Source organism: Podarcis bocagei, assembly GCF_964188305.1.
Source record: "Podarcis bocagei genome assembly, chromosome: 4".
Lineage (NCBI taxonomy): Eukaryota > Metazoa > Chordata > Lepidosauria > Squamata > Lacertidae > Podarcis > Podarcis bocagei.
The window spans coordinates 29,161,842-29,184,769 of record NC_138128.1 but is presented as its reverse complement, the minus strand read 5'-3'; the positions used below and the strand labels follow the sequence as shown (position 1 = coordinate 29,184,769).

General features: G+C 40.6%; 1 protein-coding gene across 3 annotated transcripts; it reads left to right on the top strand.

Annotated features, from left to right (window-relative positions):
- Nucleotides 1-812: 812 nt before the first annotated feature.
- Nucleotides 813-21,928, top strand: TRPC1 (transient receptor potential cation channel subfamily C member 1). Of its 3 annotated transcripts, none has more exons than XM_081190171.1 (13): nucleotides 813-1,548; nucleotides 4,879-5,033; nucleotides 5,236-5,337; nucleotides 6,144-6,352; nucleotides 7,661-7,792; nucleotides 9,013-9,208; nucleotides 10,778-11,114; nucleotides 13,344-13,483; nucleotides 16,293-16,436; nucleotides 18,753-18,928; nucleotides 19,058-19,259; nucleotides 20,466-20,660; nucleotides 21,612-21,928. In XM_081190171.1, the coding sequence occupies exons 1-13, from the start codon at nucleotides 1,413-1,415 to the stop codon at nucleotides 21,837-21,839; spliced, it is 2,352 nt and encodes a 783-aa protein (XP_081046297.1). In that variant the 5' UTR covers nucleotides 813-1,412; the 3' UTR covers nucleotides 21,840-21,928. The 3 variants fall into 3 exon arrangements, with proteins under 3 accessions (XP_081046297.1, XP_081046298.1, XP_081046299.1); XM_081190172.1 differs by having other exon boundaries at nucleotides 818-1,548; nucleotides 6,144-6,346; XM_081190173.1 differs by lacking the exons at nucleotides 813-1,548; nucleotides 4,879-5,033; nucleotides 5,236-5,337; nucleotides 6,144-6,352 and adding an exon at nucleotides 6,378-7,395.
- Nucleotides 21,929-22,928: the final 1,000 nt, after the last annotated feature.

Genomic DNA, 22,928 nt, shown 5'->3' with positions numbered 1-22,928 from the left:
CACATCAGCACCATATATTTTTAAAGCACTGTACCACTTTTAACAGTCATGTCTTCACCAAATAATCCTAGAAAACATAGTTAAGGGTGCTGACAGTTGTTAGGAAATTCCTGTTCCCATCACAGAGCCACAATTCACAGTGGTTTAACTCAATCCCTGTTCACAGTGAATTATGGGAATTGTAGCTCTGTGAGGGGAGTAAGGGTCTTATAACAACTCAGCACCCTTAACAAACTACAGTTCCCAGCCCCCAGTTTCCCTCTGCCTCTGCCTCTCCTTGTTGTCCAATACCAGCATCCATTGAAAACTGGTGGGATTTTCTCCTGTGGTCAACACGGAAGGAGAAGGCATCAGCAGCCATGGGCAAATAGCAAGGACAGACTGGAACAGCTTTCTCAAACTTAAAAACTGGGGGAAAGGGAGCATCCTACATTCTGTGCACAAGGTTCCAGGCTTAATCCTCAGCATTGCCAGTTGAGAGGACCACAGATAGAGGGGTCTGGAAAAATCACATTGTGAATATGTGGAGCAGGAAAAAGGGAGGAAAGCTGAGAGACAAGTATCTCCTCATCCTTTTGGTGTTTTCTTGGCAGAAGGGATTCAAACCCAGGTCATCACAGCTCCCACACTGAACCACATTTCACTGAGGTTCTTTTTCTAAAAAACCCATAGGCTGCAAAATGGCTTGGGCCAACCCGGCAAGTTACTTCTGCTGCAGTACGGTGCGTGCTTCAATTGATAACAAGCTTCAAATGCCTGCACGTAAGCATGTTCAAGGTTAAGTTTCCATAAAACAGAACCAGTGGGTCGAGCGTTGGACCTAGAAGGCCAGGGTTCGACTCCCCACTCAGGCAGGAAGCTCACTGGGTGACCTCGGACTACTCACCTAGCCTAACCTCCCTCGCAGGATTGTTGCGAGGATGCAACGGGGGAGAACTCTTGTCTGCCACCTTGACCTTTTTGGAGAAGAAGGGGGATTGCATTGCGATGCAGTGCAATCAAATTTTAATGGCCTGCGGCAGTTCCTTTCAAAATACCTCCCAGTGACCTGAATTATAGCTGTATCTATGGTCTAAAAATGCGGAGGAGGAGGGATGAGAATATTTGCTCTTGTGCCCCCTCCCCTGCATGCTGATGTTTCCCAGCTGCCTCACGAGGCACGAATGAAGAGGGAGCGCGGCTGCTTAGGCCACCGCGGAGCCTCCCTGCGCCTGCGCGGAGATCTCTCCCTCCTGCTTTGACATCTCCATCGCCGCTCGGCTGCTCTCCGGCCTCTTGCGTGCCAGAGGGGCGCGCTTGGCCGGCCTGGCGGGCGGCGGATCCTCGGCTGCAGCTGCTGCTGCGTGAGGGAGTAGAGGAAGGGCCCTTCCCGCGGCGCGGCCTCTCCCGATGGGCCTCCGCCTGGCGGGGCCATGGCTGCTCTTTACCAGAGCGCGGACCCGTCGGCCTCGGCCTCCCCTAACAAGCTGCTGGCGCTGAAGGATGTCCGGCAGGTGAAGGAGGAGACCACCTTGGACGAGAAGCTCTTCCTGCTCGCCTGCGACAAAGGTAGGGCGTCGCTTAGGACGGGCCGTTGCGGGCCTCGGATAGAGAGGAGCGGCCCGGCGTGGATTTAGGGCGGCGGCAGCTTGACGCGCAAACCTCCGACTCGGCTCCTAAGGGTCTCATGAACTCTGAGGAGAGAGGGAGTCCGTGCCCCCCTCCGCTGCGCGAAAAGTGATGGATACCGGGAATATTATATTGCCACTATGGTTGTGGCCGCTATACATTGGTGGCCGAAGGGTGTTAACGGATGCTGAGCAGCCGATGAGGCTGCCCATGAGGATTGCAGGATCTCCCAGTCCCTGGATCATAGCTGTCAACTTTTCCCTTTTTTAAAGGGAAATTCCCTTATTCCGAATAGGATTCCTCGCAAGAAAAGGAAGAAGTTGACAGCTATGCCCTGGATTTGAATGTGTGCCTCTCTATTTCTCAGCCTCTCTGCCTCTCACACCCGCACTCACTTCCTCACTGGATGATGACGACCTGCACAGGTTGTTCGCTACCTCTCAAACCCAACCTTCCTCGCACTGCCTTGTGGTTTTATATATATATATATATATATATATATATGCCCCAGGGAAAACGCAAAACCAGGGGCAAGGTGGATGAAGCGCCTTCTTAGGAAGTCAGATTTAACTTGGCAGCAAAATTATCTCCTTGAATGAGCATCCTTTGGGGTGTTTTGTCTACCCCCCCTTCCCAAGGCATAGCTGTCAACGTTTCCCTTTTTTAAGGGAAATTCCCTTATTCCAAATAGGATCCCTCGCAAGAAAAGGGAAAAGTTGACAGCTATGCCCCCACGGGGGGCAATTTGGTTTTGAAGGAAGGCAATTCGAGAATGAGTTATTAACAGTTAATGGCCTTTTAGGCTTCCTCTGTGTGAATAGGAGATCACTTTTAGAATAATAAGAAATATATGTTGGGGCGGGCTGGAAGGGGTCAGGATTTTAGAGATGCTTAGATGGGGCATGGACAAAAAACGGTTGGGAACCACTGGTCTACCTTTTGTGCAATGGGTTGAAAATGTTGCTGGCTTCTGTCCCTGAGGACGAATAGGGCCTTTCTCCCTTTCCTCCATTATTGGGAAGAGAGTTCACCTGAAATTCTGTGGCTTTCTGCGTAATCAATTGAGCTCTCTTATGTCCAAGTACTGCATTTCTGCTAGTTTGCTTTCATGGGATGCACTGCCTACTCCTGGTTGCAGTCACCTTCTGAGTTGTGAGGGTTCAGGAGACTTGGATTCAAATCCTCACTCAAGCTGTGAAACACGCTAGGTGAACTTGGGCAAGTTGCACACTTGTGGCCTCACCTTTGCTCAAGGTTGCTGTGAGGGTAAAATGGTAGAAGCGAGGGAGAACCAGTGAACACATTTAACTGAGGCAGGCCCTGACCACCTGAGTAACCCCCCCCCCTTTTGCAGCTTGTTCTGGCCTTGTGCCTTTCCTCCTGCCATATATGTGCAGTAGGGCAGTCAACAGAGCACTGTGTGCCTACCCATCACAGTCATTTTCTTCATTAGTTTGTCACTCAGCCTATGCAGGGCAGACAGATTCACCACCTACAGGGTGCTCCACAAAACAGCTGACATGGGGAATGAATGAGGGGACCATAACAATGCTTCCGCCTTCCCCAGTCATCTGGCACGTGACTTGGCTAACTCATTATACCTTTTGACAGGCTTGCCCTGCCTGTTGGTTTTAATTAATTCTTTCACATGCATTCATGTAAAAAGTGGGGGGAACAGTAATAATCTGGAAGTGATTCTTTATATATGTGGGCAACATAAAAGTTACTGAGATTTAGAAACGTATGTAATAAGTACAAAAATTATTAACTGCTCTTATTTTGATTGCTGTTACGCATTATGTTATTAATGCTAATTTAATTTCCGATTTCTCTTGCTAAAGCATTGTCTTACTAAAAAATAAAAATAGATAATATCAGAAAGACATTCACATGTTATAAATTCAACATTTCTGTCTAATACACAAAATGGGTGAAGGCATTCTGACTTTTTTCACTTTCCCAATTGGATCCAAATAATTTGTTTTGTTTACATTTTTAAAATATGTACACAATGGGAAGAAACAGACGTAACGTACCTTGAAATATGGAGCCCAATATTTTTGGCATATTTTAAAACTAACATGGGGGTTTCCTTGTGAGTTGTGTGGCTTTGGTCCTGTAGAAATATTTGAAATGGTATGACCTGTAACAATATGTGACTCTGCTATCTTGTACAGAAAGGTAAATGTTAGAAGATGGTGGCAGAGGTTGGGTGTTATTCTTTCAGGGAGATAAGCAGGATTATAGTATTCTGTTTGTGGGGTTGCACCTGCAACAAGAGATGTTAAATAACTATGAAGTTCAAGCATTTTTGTATAGTTAGGTTGGGGGGGGGTTTTAGATAAAGAGTTTCATTTCTAGAAATTTTCTTGGTGGGAAGCTAATTTTTTTCCTATAAAACTACTCACAATACATCAATCATTTCTAGTTTCCTACACCTGTTGTATTACCTGCTGCTTCGTGGATAGATCAAGTATTTTTGTATACTAATTTTCAATCAAAGGATAGTGGTTCTTCCAGTTCACCACTTGTTGCCACCATAGTTCTTCTATCTAGGATATTATTCCAGATCCTGAGTTTCTTCTCATGGACTAGAACATAGCAAACAGAATAAAGTATTTAAGTGTACATGATAAAAATGTTATATACTCCACATATTTACTGTAAACCACACTGGTTCCTATGCATCTATTTTACTTACAATATATGATTAGTGCTAATAGTATGTTAGGTGGGCAGGATGAGGGAAGGATCCTTAAAGCTTTATTTTGCCACTGGAATGTGACAGCTGAAAGCGTTGCTCATTGGCTAGGCAGTACATGTAAGGTGCAGGATCAGTGCTTGTGCATTGCAAGTGTAGGATGTAGGTTTTTAAAATCTCTACTTCAAAAAGCAGTGTGGTGTCACCAAGTCAGAGTGTTAAAGCACCTGCTGCACAGAAGAACATAGAACTAAGCTTGTAGGGATGACTGAATTTAAAAGCAAGTGTAATATTTATTTGTGGTGCAGGGGTTAGAGTGTTGGACTAGGACCTGAAACATGGGGCTCAAATCCTCACTCAACCATGCAGCTCACTGGGTTACCAACTCTCAGCCTAACCTACCTCACAGAGTTGTTTTGAGGATACTGTAATACAGAGAAGGTGAGAGCAATGCATCGCATATTGAGCCCCTTGGAGGAAAAGAGGAATAAATATCATCTTATATAATATGATGGAATATCAGCAAATAAAAAGCACTAAAATAGATCTTTTGTCTATCACTGGTTTAGGTGACTTTTACATGGTGAAGAAACTTTTAGAAGAGAATAGCTCTGGTGATATGAACATAAATTGTGTGGATGTGCTTGGGAGAAATGCTGTTACCATAACTATTGAAAATGAGAATCTAGACATACTACAGCTGCTCCTGGATTATGGCTGTCAGGTACTATAATCTTCTTCTTCTTCTTCTTGATGATGATGATAGCCATTGGAATAATCATGAGATTTAACTTCTTTTTACCTATTGTTTCAGAAAAGAAACATTTTCCTTCAGTGAACCTATCTTTGTCATTTTTGAAAAATAGTCTTTTGTTCCCTAGTATGCAGGTTGCTATTACTTCTGCTTTAATGTTCCATTTTTTCAGTCTACAGATGCACTCTTGGTGGCCATTGACTCAGAGGTTGTGGGAGCTGTAGATATACTCCTTAATCATCGACCCAAACGAACCAGTAGACCAACAATTGTTGTTAGTATTACATAAATTAAAAGTATTATTCCCCATCTTAATACTGTTGCTCTGCTCAGATTGTTGTGTTAAGCACAGATAGTGGTACCTTGGTTCTTGAATGGCTTAGTTGTCAAACAAATTGGCTCCTGAATGCCGCAAACCTGGAAGTAAGTGTTCTGGTTTGCGAACGTTTTTCAGAAGCCAAACGTCTGACGCAGCTTCCGCTTGAGTGCAGGAAGCTCCTGCAGCCAATCAGAAGCCACACCTTGGTTTTCTAATTGTTCCGGGAGTCGGATTCCCGGAACGGATTAAATTTGAGAACCAAGATACCACTGTATTTGATAGTGGAAGTTTTGGAGAGTACATTTAAGAGTCTTTTGGTTATATATCTGAAAATGAGCAGGGGTTTGTTTGTTTTTTTGCTTTTGTTTTTTTCCTTTTTGGGAGAGGAAAGGATGGGGTTTTAAAATTATTTGTACCCTGTAGCTATCATTATCAATACTCAGACTTGGACTGAGCCAGGGCTATCTTAGATTTAAGCAAAAGTAGAGTGGCAATAACTAGGGCTTTTTTTCAGCCAGAATTCAGTTCCGGCAGCTCTAGCTAAAAGAGATATAGCTATTAAATGGCAGCGTGGTACAAAATTAACAAGGTGAATTATATTTTCTGCTATAAGCACATTCAGTTCTGAAGATTTAAAGTTTTAAAATGTGAGAGACTGCAATAAATATATTACTTTTGCCTGTAGATTTGACAATTTTTAGCTTTTAGATCTCTGATTTAACAATTCATAAAGCCCAGGCTTCTTTCTCTCTCTATTTCAGAAATTAATGGAACGTATTCAGAATCCAGAATATTCAACAACAATGGATGTGGCACCAGTCATTTTAGCTGCTCACCGTAACAACTATGAAATTCTCACTATGCTATTAAAGCAAGATGTGTCACTACCCAAACCTCATGCTGTTGGCTGTGAATGTACATTATGTACTGCCAAGAACAAAAAAGATAGTCTTCGGCACTCCAGGTTACAGTAATTAGCTGTTTATTAATGCATGTAATTTCCTTCCTGTCTTTTAGAAGAACTAGATTTTAAGCAACCACTTGCCTGATCACTTGTAGTGAGTAAGAATCATTTCGAGGGAAAATCCGAAGTTCAATGATAGTGCACATGCTTTGCATGCAAAATATCCCAGGTTCAATCCCATGCATCTGAGAAATGGCTCTGGAGAGTGTAGGCAATATTGAACTAGATGGTCCAGTGGTCTTACTCTGTATAAGGCAGATTCCTTTGTTTCAGGTGACCCAGGAGAGAATTTTTTTTTATAAAAGAGGGTTGGTTATTTCCCCCCTTTTCAGGTCATTATAAACCACAGACATGAAATAGATAATTGCATGACCTTCTGCTAAACTGAGAAGAGGATTGTCCCTTTTCTCAAGATTTTTAGCCTGCCACATATTTCAGCATGAGGGACGTGAGAGGTTTTCTCCTCTTTGTACTGTGTTCTGATACTATTTATTCAAGATTGTAATGCAGCACATAAATGGGTGGCTGGGTGGCGATGTGGCAGGGCAGGATGGAAGCAAAACTAGACAGACTTTTCTGTGCTCCAGCCTCCAGGCTTTTCAGCCATTAGGGAGCCAGTTACATTCAGACACCCCTGTTAGTGAGTTATTGTATGATTGCAAATAGCATAGCAACCAAATATGTTCCATTTGAATTGTACAGGATGTCTCTAATTATGTACTCAGACTTAAAGTTTGGGTTCCACTTCCAGTATAATGGGAATTCTGCAAGTATTTGCTGCAGTTTTCATTTTAATAGTAGTGTGCTTATCCTTTTGAAATAACTAATGTACCCCCCCCCCCTTCTATATTTGCTATTGTGCAAAACTGTTAGTAGTCTGCCAAACAGCTAGTAGCTTGCATTTCTCTGCTGGTCATGGAGAAAATAAGTTTTCTTCCTTAATGGCTAGCATGAAAACAAGCAGGCTGACAGAGTAGGAATAGAGCAATCCATCCCTCATTTGATCATGAAGTTGCCACAAGAAATTTTTCGCTCCTGCTGGCTACCAGGTGAGTTTACTACAAAGTTGCATTAATAAGCTTTCTTCAGTGCTGAGGCCAAAAAAAACTTAAGTAATTTGCCTTAGCACACATGCTTTTGAGGAGTACCTAGGGCATTTTGTGTTTTTTTTTGTCGTACTGGAAATGGCTTTAAATGTAGATAAATATACCAGATACCTGAAATTAAACAGATTACAAACAAAGTATGAGCTGAAAATACTATTGAATAAAAACTGGTTGACTTAAGATGTATTCTTTGATATTTTTATAACAGATTTCGTCTTGATATTTATCGATGTTTGGCCAGTCCTGCCCTAATAATGTTGACGGAGGAAGATCCAATTCTGAGAGCCTTTGAACTTAGTGCAGATTTAAGAGAACTAAGCCTTGTGGAAGTTGAATTCAGGTATCAGTAGCAAATTAATTTCTACTACTGTTTCCTTTTTAGTATTATGCTTCTAAATATAATTGGATGCAGGCACTTCACAAGTGAGTCAACAAAATCCCAATGATCAGTTGTAAATGATATCAGAGAATTTACAGTGGAACCCTATGCATTTGTGCTTAGGATTGGTTTTGGCTAATGCTCCTAAGTTTCATAAAGGACCAATTTGGCTGCAAACTAATACGTTTCAGTTGCTAGAGCAAATGATTGTACGAATCATTGACTAAATGTGTTAATTACACAATGGGAAAAATTGATTGCAGTCTGTTGGTTGGATCTAGAACAAAGTTAGTCGCAGTTACTAAAATCAAATGAATCATGACTAACTTGTCCCATTGATTTCAATGAGACTAAAGCTTGCCTGATTTAGTCTGGATCCAGCCCATTGATTTTAAATCAGTCCTCTTTCATCGATGAGTTAAATCATCCATTTGAATCAAATTCATTTTTAACTCATTCCAGTCTGTATTCAGTTTGAATAGAGGAAGGACCTTTCTTTGGTGAAATTAACATTAAAAAGACATAAGATCGTAAGAGACCTCTGCGTGAGACCAAAGGCTCATAAAGTGGAGCATCTTGGTTTTACTTGGCCCACAAGGAGGTCCTGAGTGCAAGAGCACTCTCTACACTTGTGATTCCCTGCAGCTGCTATTCTGCAGCATACTGCCTCCCAAGAGTTAAAGTGAAATATATTCATCATGTCCATTGTATGCTAGTGTAATGGGTATGAGTTACTCGTGTGTAAACTGGTGCCTTTCTCGGTTAATTTGCCTTGTCAAACCTTTCTGACTGCACAGCCCCTTCTCATCGTGACTGCCTCAGTCACTGGCAGAATCCGTCAGTGGGTGTTTCTTGAACCTCTTCCAACATAAAAGTTGTTTGACACCCAGTCTCCTCCTCCTCTCACTGCGCGGGAGTCTTCTGCGCAGGGAAGGCGTGGGTAGCGGAGGACCTGGGCTCTCCTCACTGATGTCCAGTGAAGAGTCCTGTAGCCCTCTCTCCAATTCCCCCGTCTGCCCCCCTTTATCCCTGGTGTTGCGCTGATTGGCTTCCCCCTGTACTGAGCTGTTTCTCCCCCTGCTGGGTCCTTCGCCAGCATCATCTGGGAGCCTCCCCTTTGCCTCTCGCTCCGATGTCAGTTCCCTGACAGCTAGTATGCTTTTACCTTCTCTATATCCTAGAAATGATTATGAAGAATTAGCTCAACAGTGTAAAACCTTTGCTAAAGATTTGCTTGCACAAGCACGGAATTCTCGGGAGCTTGAAGTTATACTCAACCATACAGCAAGTGATGAGCATGTGGATAAAAGGGGGCTGTTAGAAGAGAGAATGAATTTGAGTCGCCTAAAGCTTGCTATTAAATACAACCAAAAAGAGGTATGTCTTTTTTTCTTTCTTTCTTTTTTTGCTAATGTATTATAAAGCTGTCCGACTAATTGATGGAATAGACCAGACTATGATAGATACATATCTTCATAGGCACACTGCTTCTAATAGTTTCAAGAACCACAGCATTAGGTAAAGAGTAAAGAGTTGTATCCAATACTAGTCCCATCAAATGGAGAACATCCATTATGGTAGAGAAAATTGCTTGCAGAAATATGTATCCTGGGGAAAATTGCATACAAAAACATGTGTATTAGGAGAAATTCACTCTATAATGTTGATGAGTTTTCTTAAACTTCATGACTTGATGGAGAAATGTGGAGAACTGAAGTTAGGATTGGAAAAAAAATGAATTGAGAAGAAACTAAAATGACAGTCTTGTTCATCCCTAGTTTTGAAGTTGTGTTTGTTATCTTGATCCTGAATAATTATTCTAAATTTTACCTCTTAAAAACAGAACCATTGAAATTAGAGTTCGAATCCGCACAACAGGGTGAACTCCCGTTGCTCTGTCCCAGCTTCTGCCAACCTAGCAGCTTGAAAGCATACCAGCGGAAGTAGATAAATAGGTATCGCTGTGGCAGGAAGTTAAATGGCGTTTCCGTGCTCTTGCTTACGTCATGGTGTCACATTGCACCAGTAGTGGTTTAGTCATGCTGATCTAGAAAGCTGTCTGAGGACAAATGCCGGCTCCCTCAGCTGGAAAAGCAAGATGAGCACCGTACCCCATTGTCCCGCTTGACAGGACTTAACCATCCAATGGTCCTTTACTTTTTTACCTTTTACTACTACAGTCGCGGGTGGCGCTGTGGTCTAAACCACAGAGCCTAGGGCTTGCTGATCAGAAGGTTGGCGGTTTGAATCCCCGTGACGGGGTGAGCTCCCGTTGCTCTGTCCCTGCTCCTGCCAATCTAGCAATTTGAAAGCATGTCAAAGTGCAAGTAGATAAATAGGTACCATTGTGGCAGGAAGGTAAACGGCATTTCCGTGCACTGCTCTGGTTCGCCAGAAGCGGCTTAGTCATGCTGGCCACATGACCCGGAAGCTGTACGCCGGCTCCCTCAGCCAGTAAAGCAAGATGAGTGTGTAAGCCCAGAGTCGTCCATGACTGGACTTAATGGTCAGGGGTCCCTTTACCTTTACCTTTACCTTTACCTTTACCTTTACCTTTACCTTTACTACAGTCATACCTTGGTTTTCGAACAGCTTAATTCACGAGCAACTTGGAACTCGAACGTCACAAATCTGGAAGTAGGTGTTCCAGTTTGTGAACTTTGCCTCGGAAGCCGAAAGTCTGGCGCGACTTCTGTAGCTTACGATTGGCTGCAGGATGCTCCTGCAGCCAATCAAAAGCCGTGCTTTGGTTTCTGAATGTTTTGGAAGTCGAACGGACTTCCGGAACGCATTCTGTTCGAATACCAAGGGACAACTGTATAAGTTGTACAGTACAATTGTAATCTTACCCCATTTTCTCCCCACTGGTTTAAATAAAGCTTGAGTAATGAGTTATTGGCTACTTTGGACAGTATTTATTGATGTATAATTCTTTTCCTATTGCAGTTTGTTTCTCAGTCTAATTGCCAGCAATTTCTCAATACTGTCTGGTTTGGACAAATGGCTGGTTACCGTCGCAAGCACACGTTTAAGAAGATTTTGACTGTCCTGACAGTTGGCATATTTTGGCCAATACTGTCTCTTTGTTACTTGTTGGCTCCAAAATCTCAAATAGGCCGAATAATTCACACTCCGTTTATGAAGTTTATCATTCATGGAGCATCTTATTTCACATTTCTACTCTTGCTTAACTTGTACTCACTTGTCTACAATGAAGATAAAAAAAATACCATGGGGCCAGAATTGGAGAGAATAGACTATCTTCTACTATTTTGGCTAATTGGTAAGTATAAAATGGTTATAAAATTAATTGTTACAACCCTGGCAATATTGTCTAGTAATGGAAAAAGACATGTTTCATCTTATTTTGACAGGGAGGAGCATACCAGTCTTAATATAATTGAAGGATATATTATTTTTTTACCAGGCTTAGGTGCCATTACTATCTAGGGGTGTGATTGATTATGCTGTAGTTGGATCTACATAGGGCATAAGAGTTGGGAGTTTTGTTTGTGTGCACAGACGTAACACTGCAGTAGGAAAATGAGAGAACTCTTTTGGTCTCCCGCACCTTTTAAACCCTCTCCTGGTCTACGTTCCTCTACTAGTTTCCTTTGAGTGTATTTGCTTATGCTAAGGGGAGAAGGCTCTGTGATCACTGGGGAACTCCATACCTTTAAAGGGGAAAATAATGTCCTAGTGATTCTTAAGGTTTCTAAACAGATCCTAGAGATGAAAGTCTCATAAGAATTCAGCCAAACAACAAATTACCATTAAAAGACTTACATGTGGGCAGGCATGTTCTTCGTTGGTTCATGCGACTCTTCTATTTCTTATATGAACTAACTGTAGGCTGAGGAGGTCTAAAAAAGGTGGATGTCAGATCATGGAAGCTGAATACCTTCACATCTTCCGTTGTGTAGACTTTCTTCTCTTTCCCCACCTTCAGTACTGGAAGTGAGTCAGGGTGGGGAGAAAAGTACTTGAAGTGATAAAAGTGTAGCAAGTTAAGGCAAGGGAAGGGGATGAGTTTAGTCTTACCAGGTTGCATCTTTGGTTGTTAAAAAAAAAAAGGAATTTCACAGACCTGTGACAGGCCACCCACATCTGTATTCATATGTATTTTACCCCTCAACAACAACAACAAAAGTTGGAATTGTCATATATTATAGTTGCACATTCCATTTTCATACATGAAAGTAATACTTTGTAAGAAGTTTTCAGGTATGAGAAGTAGTCCCTGTGGTGCTGATTCACACATAGCTGGAGTATGCCTGATGTGGGAGCATGAAAATGTGTGTCATAGAATCATAGAGTTGGAAGAGACCACAAGGGCCATCGAGTCCAACCCCCTGCCAAGCAGGAAACACCATCAGAGCACTCCTGACATATGGATGTCAAGCCTCTGCTTAAAGACCTCCAAAGAAGGAGACTCCACCACACTCCTTGGCAGCAAATTCCACTGTCAAACAGCTCATACACTTGTACACAACAAAGCTGTGATGTTGTTATTTTGTACTATTCCCACCCCCTTTATATGGAAGGAAGGATTGTGTAAATCATTCCTACAGTCCACATAACAAGTTTTATGAAAATAGAACTTAAATATTTGTAGACTTGCACCATGTTTATAGAAAACTCTGTTACTTGAAGTGTGGCAGCTATCTTTCCAGAAACAGTTTGCAGATTATCTGAAGTAACTACAGAACCAGCAGAGGGAGCATGGATCACTACTCTTCAACATTGTTTGTTAAAATGAATTCAGCAACCTTTGCTATTATTTTCTAAATGCAAATAAAATTACAGTTGTACTTGGAACACTAAACCGTAACTTAATCTTTTGTGAAGCACACTGCTTAAATAATAATAGCCCTATATATTCTTTATGCCCAGTTTGGAATTGTGTATGTTGCTATTATTACAAATGTTTAATAGTAAAGTAGTATAGAATGTACTGCTGTGGGGTGGGGGAAGCATAATGTGATGTTGCCTAGAAATTTTAAAACTATTAACATTTACCATTGACATAAGAGTATGTTATTTACATAGAAGAGGTTTTTTTTCCTTAGTAAGATATGTAGATACAGACATTGCTTTTGAGACTCACTTCTTGCTATTTTTAACCACACTGATTATGACTTTGAAAAGAGAGACTAGAATGTGAAAGGCTGCTAAAGGATAGCACCAACATGGCTTGAGTTTTGACTCCAGGTTAAAATGTGGCTATCTACCCAAGCCACTATAGTGGTACCCTTGCTTGGCTGTTGTAGTTATGTTGTTAGCATAATTCCCACTGTCTTTTAGAAGGTGTGGATCCATTCTTGCATGTTTTAACCCAGTGCTTCTTTGGCAGTACACACAGTTCTTACGTTCCTCTGCTCCCCATTACTCTGTGGGGGGGGGGGAGGGAGGTACTTTTGTAGTTGATGGAAAGACACATAGAATACACTGAAATCACTGTGAAATGAATCTAGTATATCTCACTAACTGCGTTCTGTTTCTCTGCTCTAAGGAATGGTGTGGTCAGATGTTAAAAGGCTCTGGTATGAAGGCTTAGAAGACTTCTTAGACGAATCCCGAAATCAACTTAGTTTTGTCATGAATTCTCTCTATTTGGCAACTTTTGCTCTCAAAGTAGTTGCCCATAACAAGGTAAACATCAACTCAGTGTTTGATAACACTGTGTTGTGCAGAATCCTGTATAACCTTTTAAAAAAAGAAGTTTAAAAAAATGTTTTAAGCCAACAAAACTCTTGGTGGTTGACATCAGCATAAAATTACGCTGTTTTTCAAAATGGAGTGCATCCTAGGAACACTCATTCTTAATTTAAAGCCTCAAAGTATGTCTTTGATTTCAGTCTCCATATATTTAGCACTAGTAGAGAAAGTAAGCATGTGAAGATATAGCTGCATGTTGAGTCTTTCTGTTTTCTTATGTTTTTGGTGTGCTTGATGGTGTATTCGAGTGTTTTTATTCTATTATAGAAAAAAAGGGTGTGAACCAACAGCAACGTTACTATTCATCCAAGTAGAATTGTAGTCTTATCTGAAATTAGTTGCATTCATTATTGTCATCCATCTGGAGTGTGACTCTGGGGGTGAAGTCAAACTGCTGGAGAATCACAGCGTCTCCTGTGGATGCAGAGACTGGTAACTGGTAACTGCTGACTCCCGCCTTGTTTTTGCTGCAGTATCAGCAGCAAAGTGACTCCCTGGGGTGCGAGCCTGGCTAGTGTGTATGGAAGTCCTGGGCTGCCCGGATGACAAGGCCACCCCCTCTTGACCTCACAGATGTGACCCAAAGGAAAGCAGAGCATTCATAAGTCTCATTATAAAATGAAACTGGGGATTTATGTGCCATATGAGTATATAATACAGAGGCTTATACACCAGACACCTACTAATTCTAATTAGGCGCATTTTTTTCCAGTGAAGGCTGTGTTACAAGCTTTAGCTACAGCCTAGAATCATAGAATTGTGGAGATAGAAGGTATCCTGAGGGTCATCTAGTCCAGCCCCCTGCAATGCAGGAATAAACATTCCCTTTACTTTCTTGGAGAATATTTGTGAAACATTGGCTTAATTGCGATGATCAGCAAATCATCTGTTTTCCTAAAGATGATGAAATCTGATTAATTTATACATCGCTTTGCAAATTAATAAAGTGCTTTATACCCTGTATCCTGTTTTCCCTCACAATAACTTTGGGTGGAGTACTGCTTACATTCCAATTTTACACATAAGGCACTAAGACTTAGAATTCTGACTTGCTGAAGGCCACGGAGCCAATGGCAGAAGCGAGACTGGGAGAAGAGGGGGAATTTTCATCAGGACCGCATGGAGAAAGGCTTTAAGGCCTTTCCATCAGTGCCATTATCCTGATATGGATTGGGGTCTCTGCAGCTGATGTTTAAAGCATGCATGGGTAGAGAGGAACACACAGAGAAATGTAAATGCAGATACACATTTATTGTACTGTGCAGTTTGGCCCTAAGGGAGTGTGGCTGCGTTTGATACATCCATCCTTTGTGCTTCCCTTCCCTTTTGTTTTCTCTTCACTTTAGATTACAAGCTTCTTTGGTTCCAGTAGTAGATAGGTAGCCGTGTTGGTCTGCCATAGTCAAAATAAAAAAAATTCCTTCCAGTAGCACCTTAAAGACCAACTAAGTTGGTCTTTAAGGTGCTACTGGAAGGAATTTTTTTTATTTAAGCTTCTTTGGGACCTTTTTATTTTTAAATGCAGGCCGCTAAAGTATTGGGTGCATTAATCATGCCATATATAATAATAATATGGGCCTTTCTTCATGATAATAATGTATGTGCAGCTTTTTAATTTTGCACCCCTTGGTTTGGTGTGATATCTTACCAGTCTCTGCAGTACAGTGTTCCTTCTGCATCTACGTTAACTGTGGTAGATATTAGTCACAATTTGCTCCCAACCCAAGATTTGAATCTGGGTTATGAATCTTGAGTGAGGAATGTACCCTGATTAGGATTAATCCTTGTTAATGTTAATACAGACATGATACTGAAAAATGGCCAAGAGTCACAAGGAAACGTGCTCTTGAGGGAAGGGACTGTAGACGGGGGCATGTGATCTACTGCCCACTCCCAGTCATGACTAATGGAGAGAAAACAAATCTGTACCAGCCTTAATGGATGGCAGAAATTGTCTTGCTGCAACTGTATTAATCTGAACCACTCAGATATTTTTTCCTCATGTGGCTGAATCTTCAGAGCTGCCTTTCTTGTTGTCTGGTGTTCATTTGGAGTGCAAGATAAAGCTGTATCTTCTTAGCTCTGCTTGCTAGTCATGTAAGAACCTTCCAGATTAAATAGGTTTATATCTATCCTGACAAAATATTGCCTTGAGTCAGAAAATCTCATTCAAATAAAGCTAGCTTATATTTTAGACAGAAATAAATTGAGTGTAAAAAAAAAAGTCAGTAGGGCGGCTGTTTGATCATTGGTCCATTATTTTACCTCATTCAGTGCTGGATCTTGTCCTGGATTGTTAGCGGCTGGAGAATACTCCTGTTTCTTTGCAGCCTCCTGTTGGCTACATTCAGTAGCAATGTCAAGCCATGCTTTGTTATGAGCAAGCCTGAGGGTGGTGTGTTCCCTCCTTGTCTTGCTATCTCTTCTTTTTACATGAGCAGGCGGATTTGTGACAAATTATAGTCATCCAAAATACACTGAGCGTTGGTTTGTGCAAATCAGTGTTCGCTGCATTTGGATAAAACAGCAAAATATCATTATCCTGCAAATTATAAACCATCACTGCTGATCTTTGCCTCTCACAACTTAAAAGGGGGAAAGGAAATCTGTGACCCTTGGTGCTTGCAATTTGTTCATGGTTGGAAGATAGGCTACAGATAATGTGTGTCATTGGTTGATGAAAGCTGCCACTGGATTATCTGTTATAACTTAAAGTAACTTCAACTTCTTTCAAAAACTCTAGTTCCATAATTTTGCTGAGAGGAAGGATTGGGATGCCTTCCACCCTACCCTGGTGGCAGAAGGTCTGTTTGCTTTTGCCAACGTTCTGAGTTACCTTCGACTTTTCTTCATGTATACAACAAGCTCTGTCCTAGGGCCACTTCAGGTAAGTTGTCCTAGGGACAAAAGGGCTAGGTGTAATTGCCTCTGGCTTTTCAGATAGACTCTCTACTTATGTTTAAATTTCCATCATTGTGTGTATTGATAGTTATTCTTTCTGTAGTTGGATAGTGACCTGATTATGTGGGCTTATTGGGGCATATAAAGTGGTGGTTCTTTCACTGGGCTAGAAACTTTAGAAATGAAACGAAAATGGCATTATACATGGTACACAAAGGAGTGCAGCATCCTTTAAAAAGGAAGATGCTTTATGTGCCATTCGAAGGTGAATTGAGATCAAAGCGTTAGCGGCACTTCCTATTTATAGTGCCAGATATTCTGGAAATAATTGAGAGGCCTAGTTCCAAAGATATCTAGTTGTGTGACAATAGCAACCAAGGAAGGTAATATAAAAGAGTGCACATCTGTCTGTTAGACACAGCTCAAAGAGCCATATTATTGTTGTGTTTGTCCCCGATTACAGTTAACACATGAGACATATAAGAAAAAACATCAAATGTTACCCATAAGACACTTCGTGTCACAGCAGGGAGAGTTCTCCAGTTTTTATTCCTTTCCATCTTACCAACTTTATCTCATTTTCTATTGCAAATTCCTCATTAATAGTACAGGGACGCAACATATTGAACATTAAAAAGTCCATATTCATTTTTGAAGACATTCACTATGTAACGTACATATTTATTTACATATTGCAACTGTAACATGCATTTATATTAGCCCTCTATGTAGTGAAGTCAGAAATCCAGTTGTACATAAACAGCCAACAGTCACCCCATTCAATGGCACACTGGAGCTTTAGTTGCTCTTGTTGGCGACCATAGACTGACCCACATACTTTTCCAAAAGTAGGCCATGACTTTCAAATGTCCATAAACTGCACCCCATCAGTGAAATGAAACACATATTACTGCAGCACCTTTATATTTTCATATACACTTTCAAAGCAGTTTGCCATCTTCCTTTATCTCCAACTATGAACGCTTTTAATAAATGCTTTGAAAAGCTGAATAAATTGATGTTTATATTTATTGTAAGTTGCTTTGTGGATACACTTGGGTTACAATGCGGGACGGATATATCCTAACTTCACTGCTACTAAAAACAGTTAATCTTTGCAATAAGATTGTATTTGTGTAACAAACGCTTCAGATTTTCACAAAAAAGTGTCTTCTCCAAATGTATAACACTTTGTAGGTGTAACGCTGACTACTAAAGTCCGTGCCTAAATTATAGCTACCCATAACAGGATTTGTTTTGTCATCCTATTAATCTCTCTGGGCAGTAAAAAAAGAATCTGTTACCCCTAGTATCTGTGCAGTACTCCAGAGAAAGTGCTATAGCCTTCCCATTTTTGTTTTAGGGTTAGTGTAAAACAGGGATAGCCAACATAGTGCCTTCTAGATGTTGTGGAGTACAATTCCCATCATCCTTGATCATTGACGATGTTGGCTGGGGAATATAAAAATTGTAGGCCACAACATCTGAGGGGGACCACATAGGCTAACCCTGCTATAGAAATTATACATCAGAAGCTTTAAATATCTTTATTAATTTCATAACCCAATCCTATGCATATTTACTCATAAGTCCTCAATCCTTTGCACTCATGCTTGGATGTAAACCTCATTGAACATAGTTAAACTTTTCATACCATCTTCAGTCATGAATTTGTTAAAGATTATATGTATATACATACGTAGTTTTATTTGTAGGCTGCCTTTCCGTAGTTTAAACCCATGCTCAGGATGGCTTCTAAAATGAACTACCTAATTAAAAAAATGAAGTACCTAATTAAAGCATAACAAAAGTTGTCATAAATAAGTAAAACATCACAAAGTACGCAACCAAATTGAACAATTTCCACGTAAATCATACTAAGATCTAAAATAAAGATACAAAAAGTAATATCAGCAACATAACTCCTTAAACAGTACCTCAAATTATCATTTATTCTACGTGTTATAGTTATTATTTTTGCTTCAGACATATCATTTGAGTTAAGGAAACAGTCTGTATTTTGCTTTTACTATGAGAATAAAAATGATTCAGGATAAAATAGCATGTGTATTTGTACAGTACAGTACAATAAAAATTAATTCTTGTAGTCTGTGGTTTTATCACAGCTCTCTCCCAACAGTATTCAGAACGGCTGCTTGACTCCTTTGTAGTGGCATGAATTTGGTCAGGAAAATCTGCTTGTCCTGTAAATAGTTTTTCTAGCATGCCTTCTTAATATGCAGTCACCATTTGATATTTCATAGCTGTTTAAAACTGAGAACAAATCAATATGTTCCTACAGATTTCAATGGGGCAGATGTTGCAGGACTTTGGAAAATTTCTTGGAATGTTTCTTCTTGTGTTGTTCTCATTCACCATTGGGTTGACCCAACTGTATGATAAAGGGTTCACTGTGGATGAAGAAAAGGACTGTGCTGGGATTTTCTGTGAGCAGCAAAGCAATGATACCTTCCACTCGTGAGTTTCATAGTGTTGATTGAGATCACAGTTTTTCTTTTATAGAACATGAACCCATTGATTCCATTGATCTGGCCTTTAATGCACAGTAACTACTTGATCTAACTACAATTTTTCTTTCCCCCCCAGATTTATTGGCACCTGCTTTGCCCTGTTTTGGTACATATTCTCTCTTGCACACGTAGCCATTTTTGTCACGAGATTTAGCTATGGCGAAGAACTACAGTCTTTTGTGGGTGCTGTTATTGTTGGCACATACAATGTAGTAGTTGTAATTGTCCTTACCAAGCTCTTGGTGGCGATGCTCCATAAAAGCTTTCAGCTGATAGCGGTAAGTGTTTTGAAAACAAGATTTATTGTATTTTAAGTGTCAACAGTGCTCTTGATTCTGTATAGCACAATAATGTGGGGCTTGATCCAGAAGCTGCAGTTAGTGCAGAATGCTAGAACACAATTGCTGACAGGTGTGGGATCTTGTCAGCATATAACACCTGTGCTCAGGTATCTACACTGGTTGCCAATTTGCTGCCAGGCTGGGCTCAGGCTGTTATTCTTAGCATATATAAACCCCGTAACAATTTGGGACCCTTTTATGTACAAGATTGCTTTACTCCGCATGTGCCCACTCAGCCACTTTGATCAGCGGAATTGTCCCTCCATCAGGTGACACAAAATGCCCATTCCACATTTGTTAGAGCTTGATCATTTAGTGTGGCAGCACCTGTACTTTGGAAATCCTTGCCCATTCAGATCAAGCAGGTGCCTTCACTGTATAGTGGTACCTCGGGTTAAGTACTTAATTCGTTCCGGAGGTCCATTCTTAACCTGAAACTGTTCTTAACCTGAAGCACCACTTTAGCTCATGGGGCCTCCTGCTGCTGCCGCGCCACCAGAGCACGATTTCTGTTCTCATCCTGAAGCAAAGTTCTTAACCTGAAGCACTATTTCTGGGTTAGCGGAGTCTGTAACCTGAAGCATATGTAACCTGAAGCGTATGTAACCTGAGGTACCACTGTACTCTTTTCGACACCTGCCCAAAACATTCTCGATGGACAAGCCTACCCAGAGACTTAGGAATGTATGTGTTAAAGTGTGGTTGTGGATTTCACATGATTTTACTGTTTTATCTTTTTGTAAACTGCTTTGAAGGTTTTTTTACAATCAAGCGGTGTGTAAATTTTATGAAACACATAATAGACATGTAAATACATGGTGGTAAAATAGGTGTTGTCGGGAATTCTGGCCCCATTATGAACTGAGCCCAAGCCTCTACCCAAGTTTGAGCCTGGTTCTTGGTGGGTTTGCTGTCAGCTATCTCTTCTTCTCACTTGCAACACCCTTACAAAGGGAAGATGGATAGGTGACAAGAAAGCTTCATACACATGGTTAAATATTGGGTGCATCTTTTTCTTTGTGCATGTATGGGGGTTGCACTTTTGTGTGTGTTAATTCGCTGTCAGTTTTGTAATTTATAATCACCGCTCAGCAAAACCTTTGATATCTGTTTTCCCAACCCCCAACCCCCCAATTAATTTAGAATCATGAAGATAAAGAATGGAAATTTGCTCGTGCCAAGCTCTGGCTTAGCTATTTCGATGATAAATGTACGCTACCACCACCCTTCAATATTGTTCCATCTCCAAAGACTATATGCTACCTATTTAACAGCCTCAGTAAGTGGATCGGCTCTCATACATCATCTGGCAAAGTCAAGCGACAGAATAGTTTAAAGGTAAGAAATAGAAACATAGAATCATAGAACCATAGAATCGTAGAGTTGGAAGAAACCACGAGGGCCATGTAGTCCAATCCCCTGCAAATAGTTATAAAATACTAACAGGGGGTGCCCAGGAATTTTTAGAAACCAAAAGATACAGTGATTTGTAAATGGAGATGAGAAGAAATTAGAATTTGTTGATGGTTGTCGTGTGTGTGTGTGTGTGTGTGTGTGTGTGTGTGTGTGTATGCATGCCATACAGGCTGAAGCAGTCGAAATGCAGATTGCACTTCAAGACACATCATAAGATGCATATGTGCAGTATATTATTAAGGAGTTAAGCATGTAGAGGACATTCTAGGAAACAAAACTTTTATCTATTGTATTCATGGGATACACTGAGTATAATCCATAAATATAATCTGTCAATTCATGGCAGAGAGTTTAGAAAATCTAGTCGAGCTGTAGACAAATACACCCAGGAAACATTTACTCAGCCAAGCAATCAGTAAATCCATGGTGGAGCTATTACGTCTAAATCTTTAGGTGGGGCGCAAATACGGAGAGACAGGAGGGAACAGATAAGAGAGAGAGCACAAGGCAAACGCACACACGCACACACACTCAGAGCAGTTTGGGAATGGGAACTCATCACTGGCTCATTGCTGGCCACTTGAGACTCATAGCAGCCACTTCTGCTGAAAACTCTACATTGCTCTGCCACCACACTGATCACTGGTGAGATGAACTATCCAATATAGGAAGGTACAAAGACATCATCTGCCAACCTTCCAGGATCTCTCTCCCTGTCTAGCAGGCATGCATGCACAAATGTGACTGTGCAAAATAGAACATTGGGGTGGGTCATGCCCAGTGTTATTTTACAATTATACACAAGCTTTTTAACTGGGGTGGAATTCATAGCCATCTGTACATTATATATAATATGTCACTGTTTGCTTTCAGGAGTGGAGAAATCTGAAGCAAAAGAGAGATGAGAATTACCAAAAGGTAATGTGTTGTTTAGTTCATCGTTATTTGACTTCCATGAGACAGAGAATGCAAAGCACTGATCAAGCGACTGTAGAAAATCTCAATGAGCTGCGGCAAGACTTATCAAAATTCCGAAATGAAATGAGAGACCTGCTTGGGTTCCGGACTTCAAAATATGCTATATTTTATCAAAGAAACTAGGAATCAAGGTTTTAAATAAAATGCCTAAATTTAGACACATTCATTGGAATATTTTTATTTTCAGCCCAAATAATAAACGATGGAAATTTCTTCTTGTTACATTTTTAAAATGCCATTGCATGTGATGCAGCCAAACTCAATTGTGAAGAAAGTAAATATTTTTTGGGTTTTTTGAGGCTTTTTATTAAGTATACAAAATGTAAAATTTGTACATAGTCTGCCAAATGCAAATGTAGAGTTTGTAATGTGTCATTAACAATTGGATCTCAGAATTTAGTCTGCATTCCTATCCCTTGGAGAAAGCACCATTCAATTCAATAGGACTTAAATACAGTACTTCTGAGTAGATAGACATGGTTAAGATTATGATTTGTTTGCACACATTTGCATTTTTGAGAAGGAAACAGTAATTGAATCTCCATCCCCAAGACCAGTATAGGTTAGGCAGCACAAATAACTATATTTACAGTATTAAAAGATAAAAGTATATATGTGAGGAAGATATTGGAATACTTTAAAAGAGCACATTTGTGAAAAGGCTATCAATAAAGATTACATAATACATTTTTAAAAAGCTATGAAAAGCCATATCATTATAACAATAATATTTGTCATTCTTGTATTCCACTCTACAGAATGATACAAAAGATATCACTTTGGAACTCGAATGATGATAATATTTTAGAAAATAGTTGAGTAAATTGCTGATAGATAATTCGAAGGTGTCATCTGTGTCCATGCCTTTTGGCTCTATTTAAATCAATTTGATTTCAAGTGAGTTCCTAAATTCACACTTACTTACCGCACAGTACTGTACATGAAATACAGATTTTTCAGTTGTGGGCCCCAAACTCAGTGTTGAAATTGCAGTAAACACAGGGCAACCACTTGGGATTTAAACAAGCCACAACTTTCTTGATTACAGATGTCAACAGGTTTGGACATAGGCATTTGGTGTGAGGCAGAGGGGGTGAGGAAGCCTTCTGGCACTGAGCGCTTCCTGGCACCCCACTACAATTGCCACTGCTGCCTCCCGTAGCCCCCAAATCCTACCCTGCTATTAAGGATTGGCGCTTAAAAGTGCCTTTT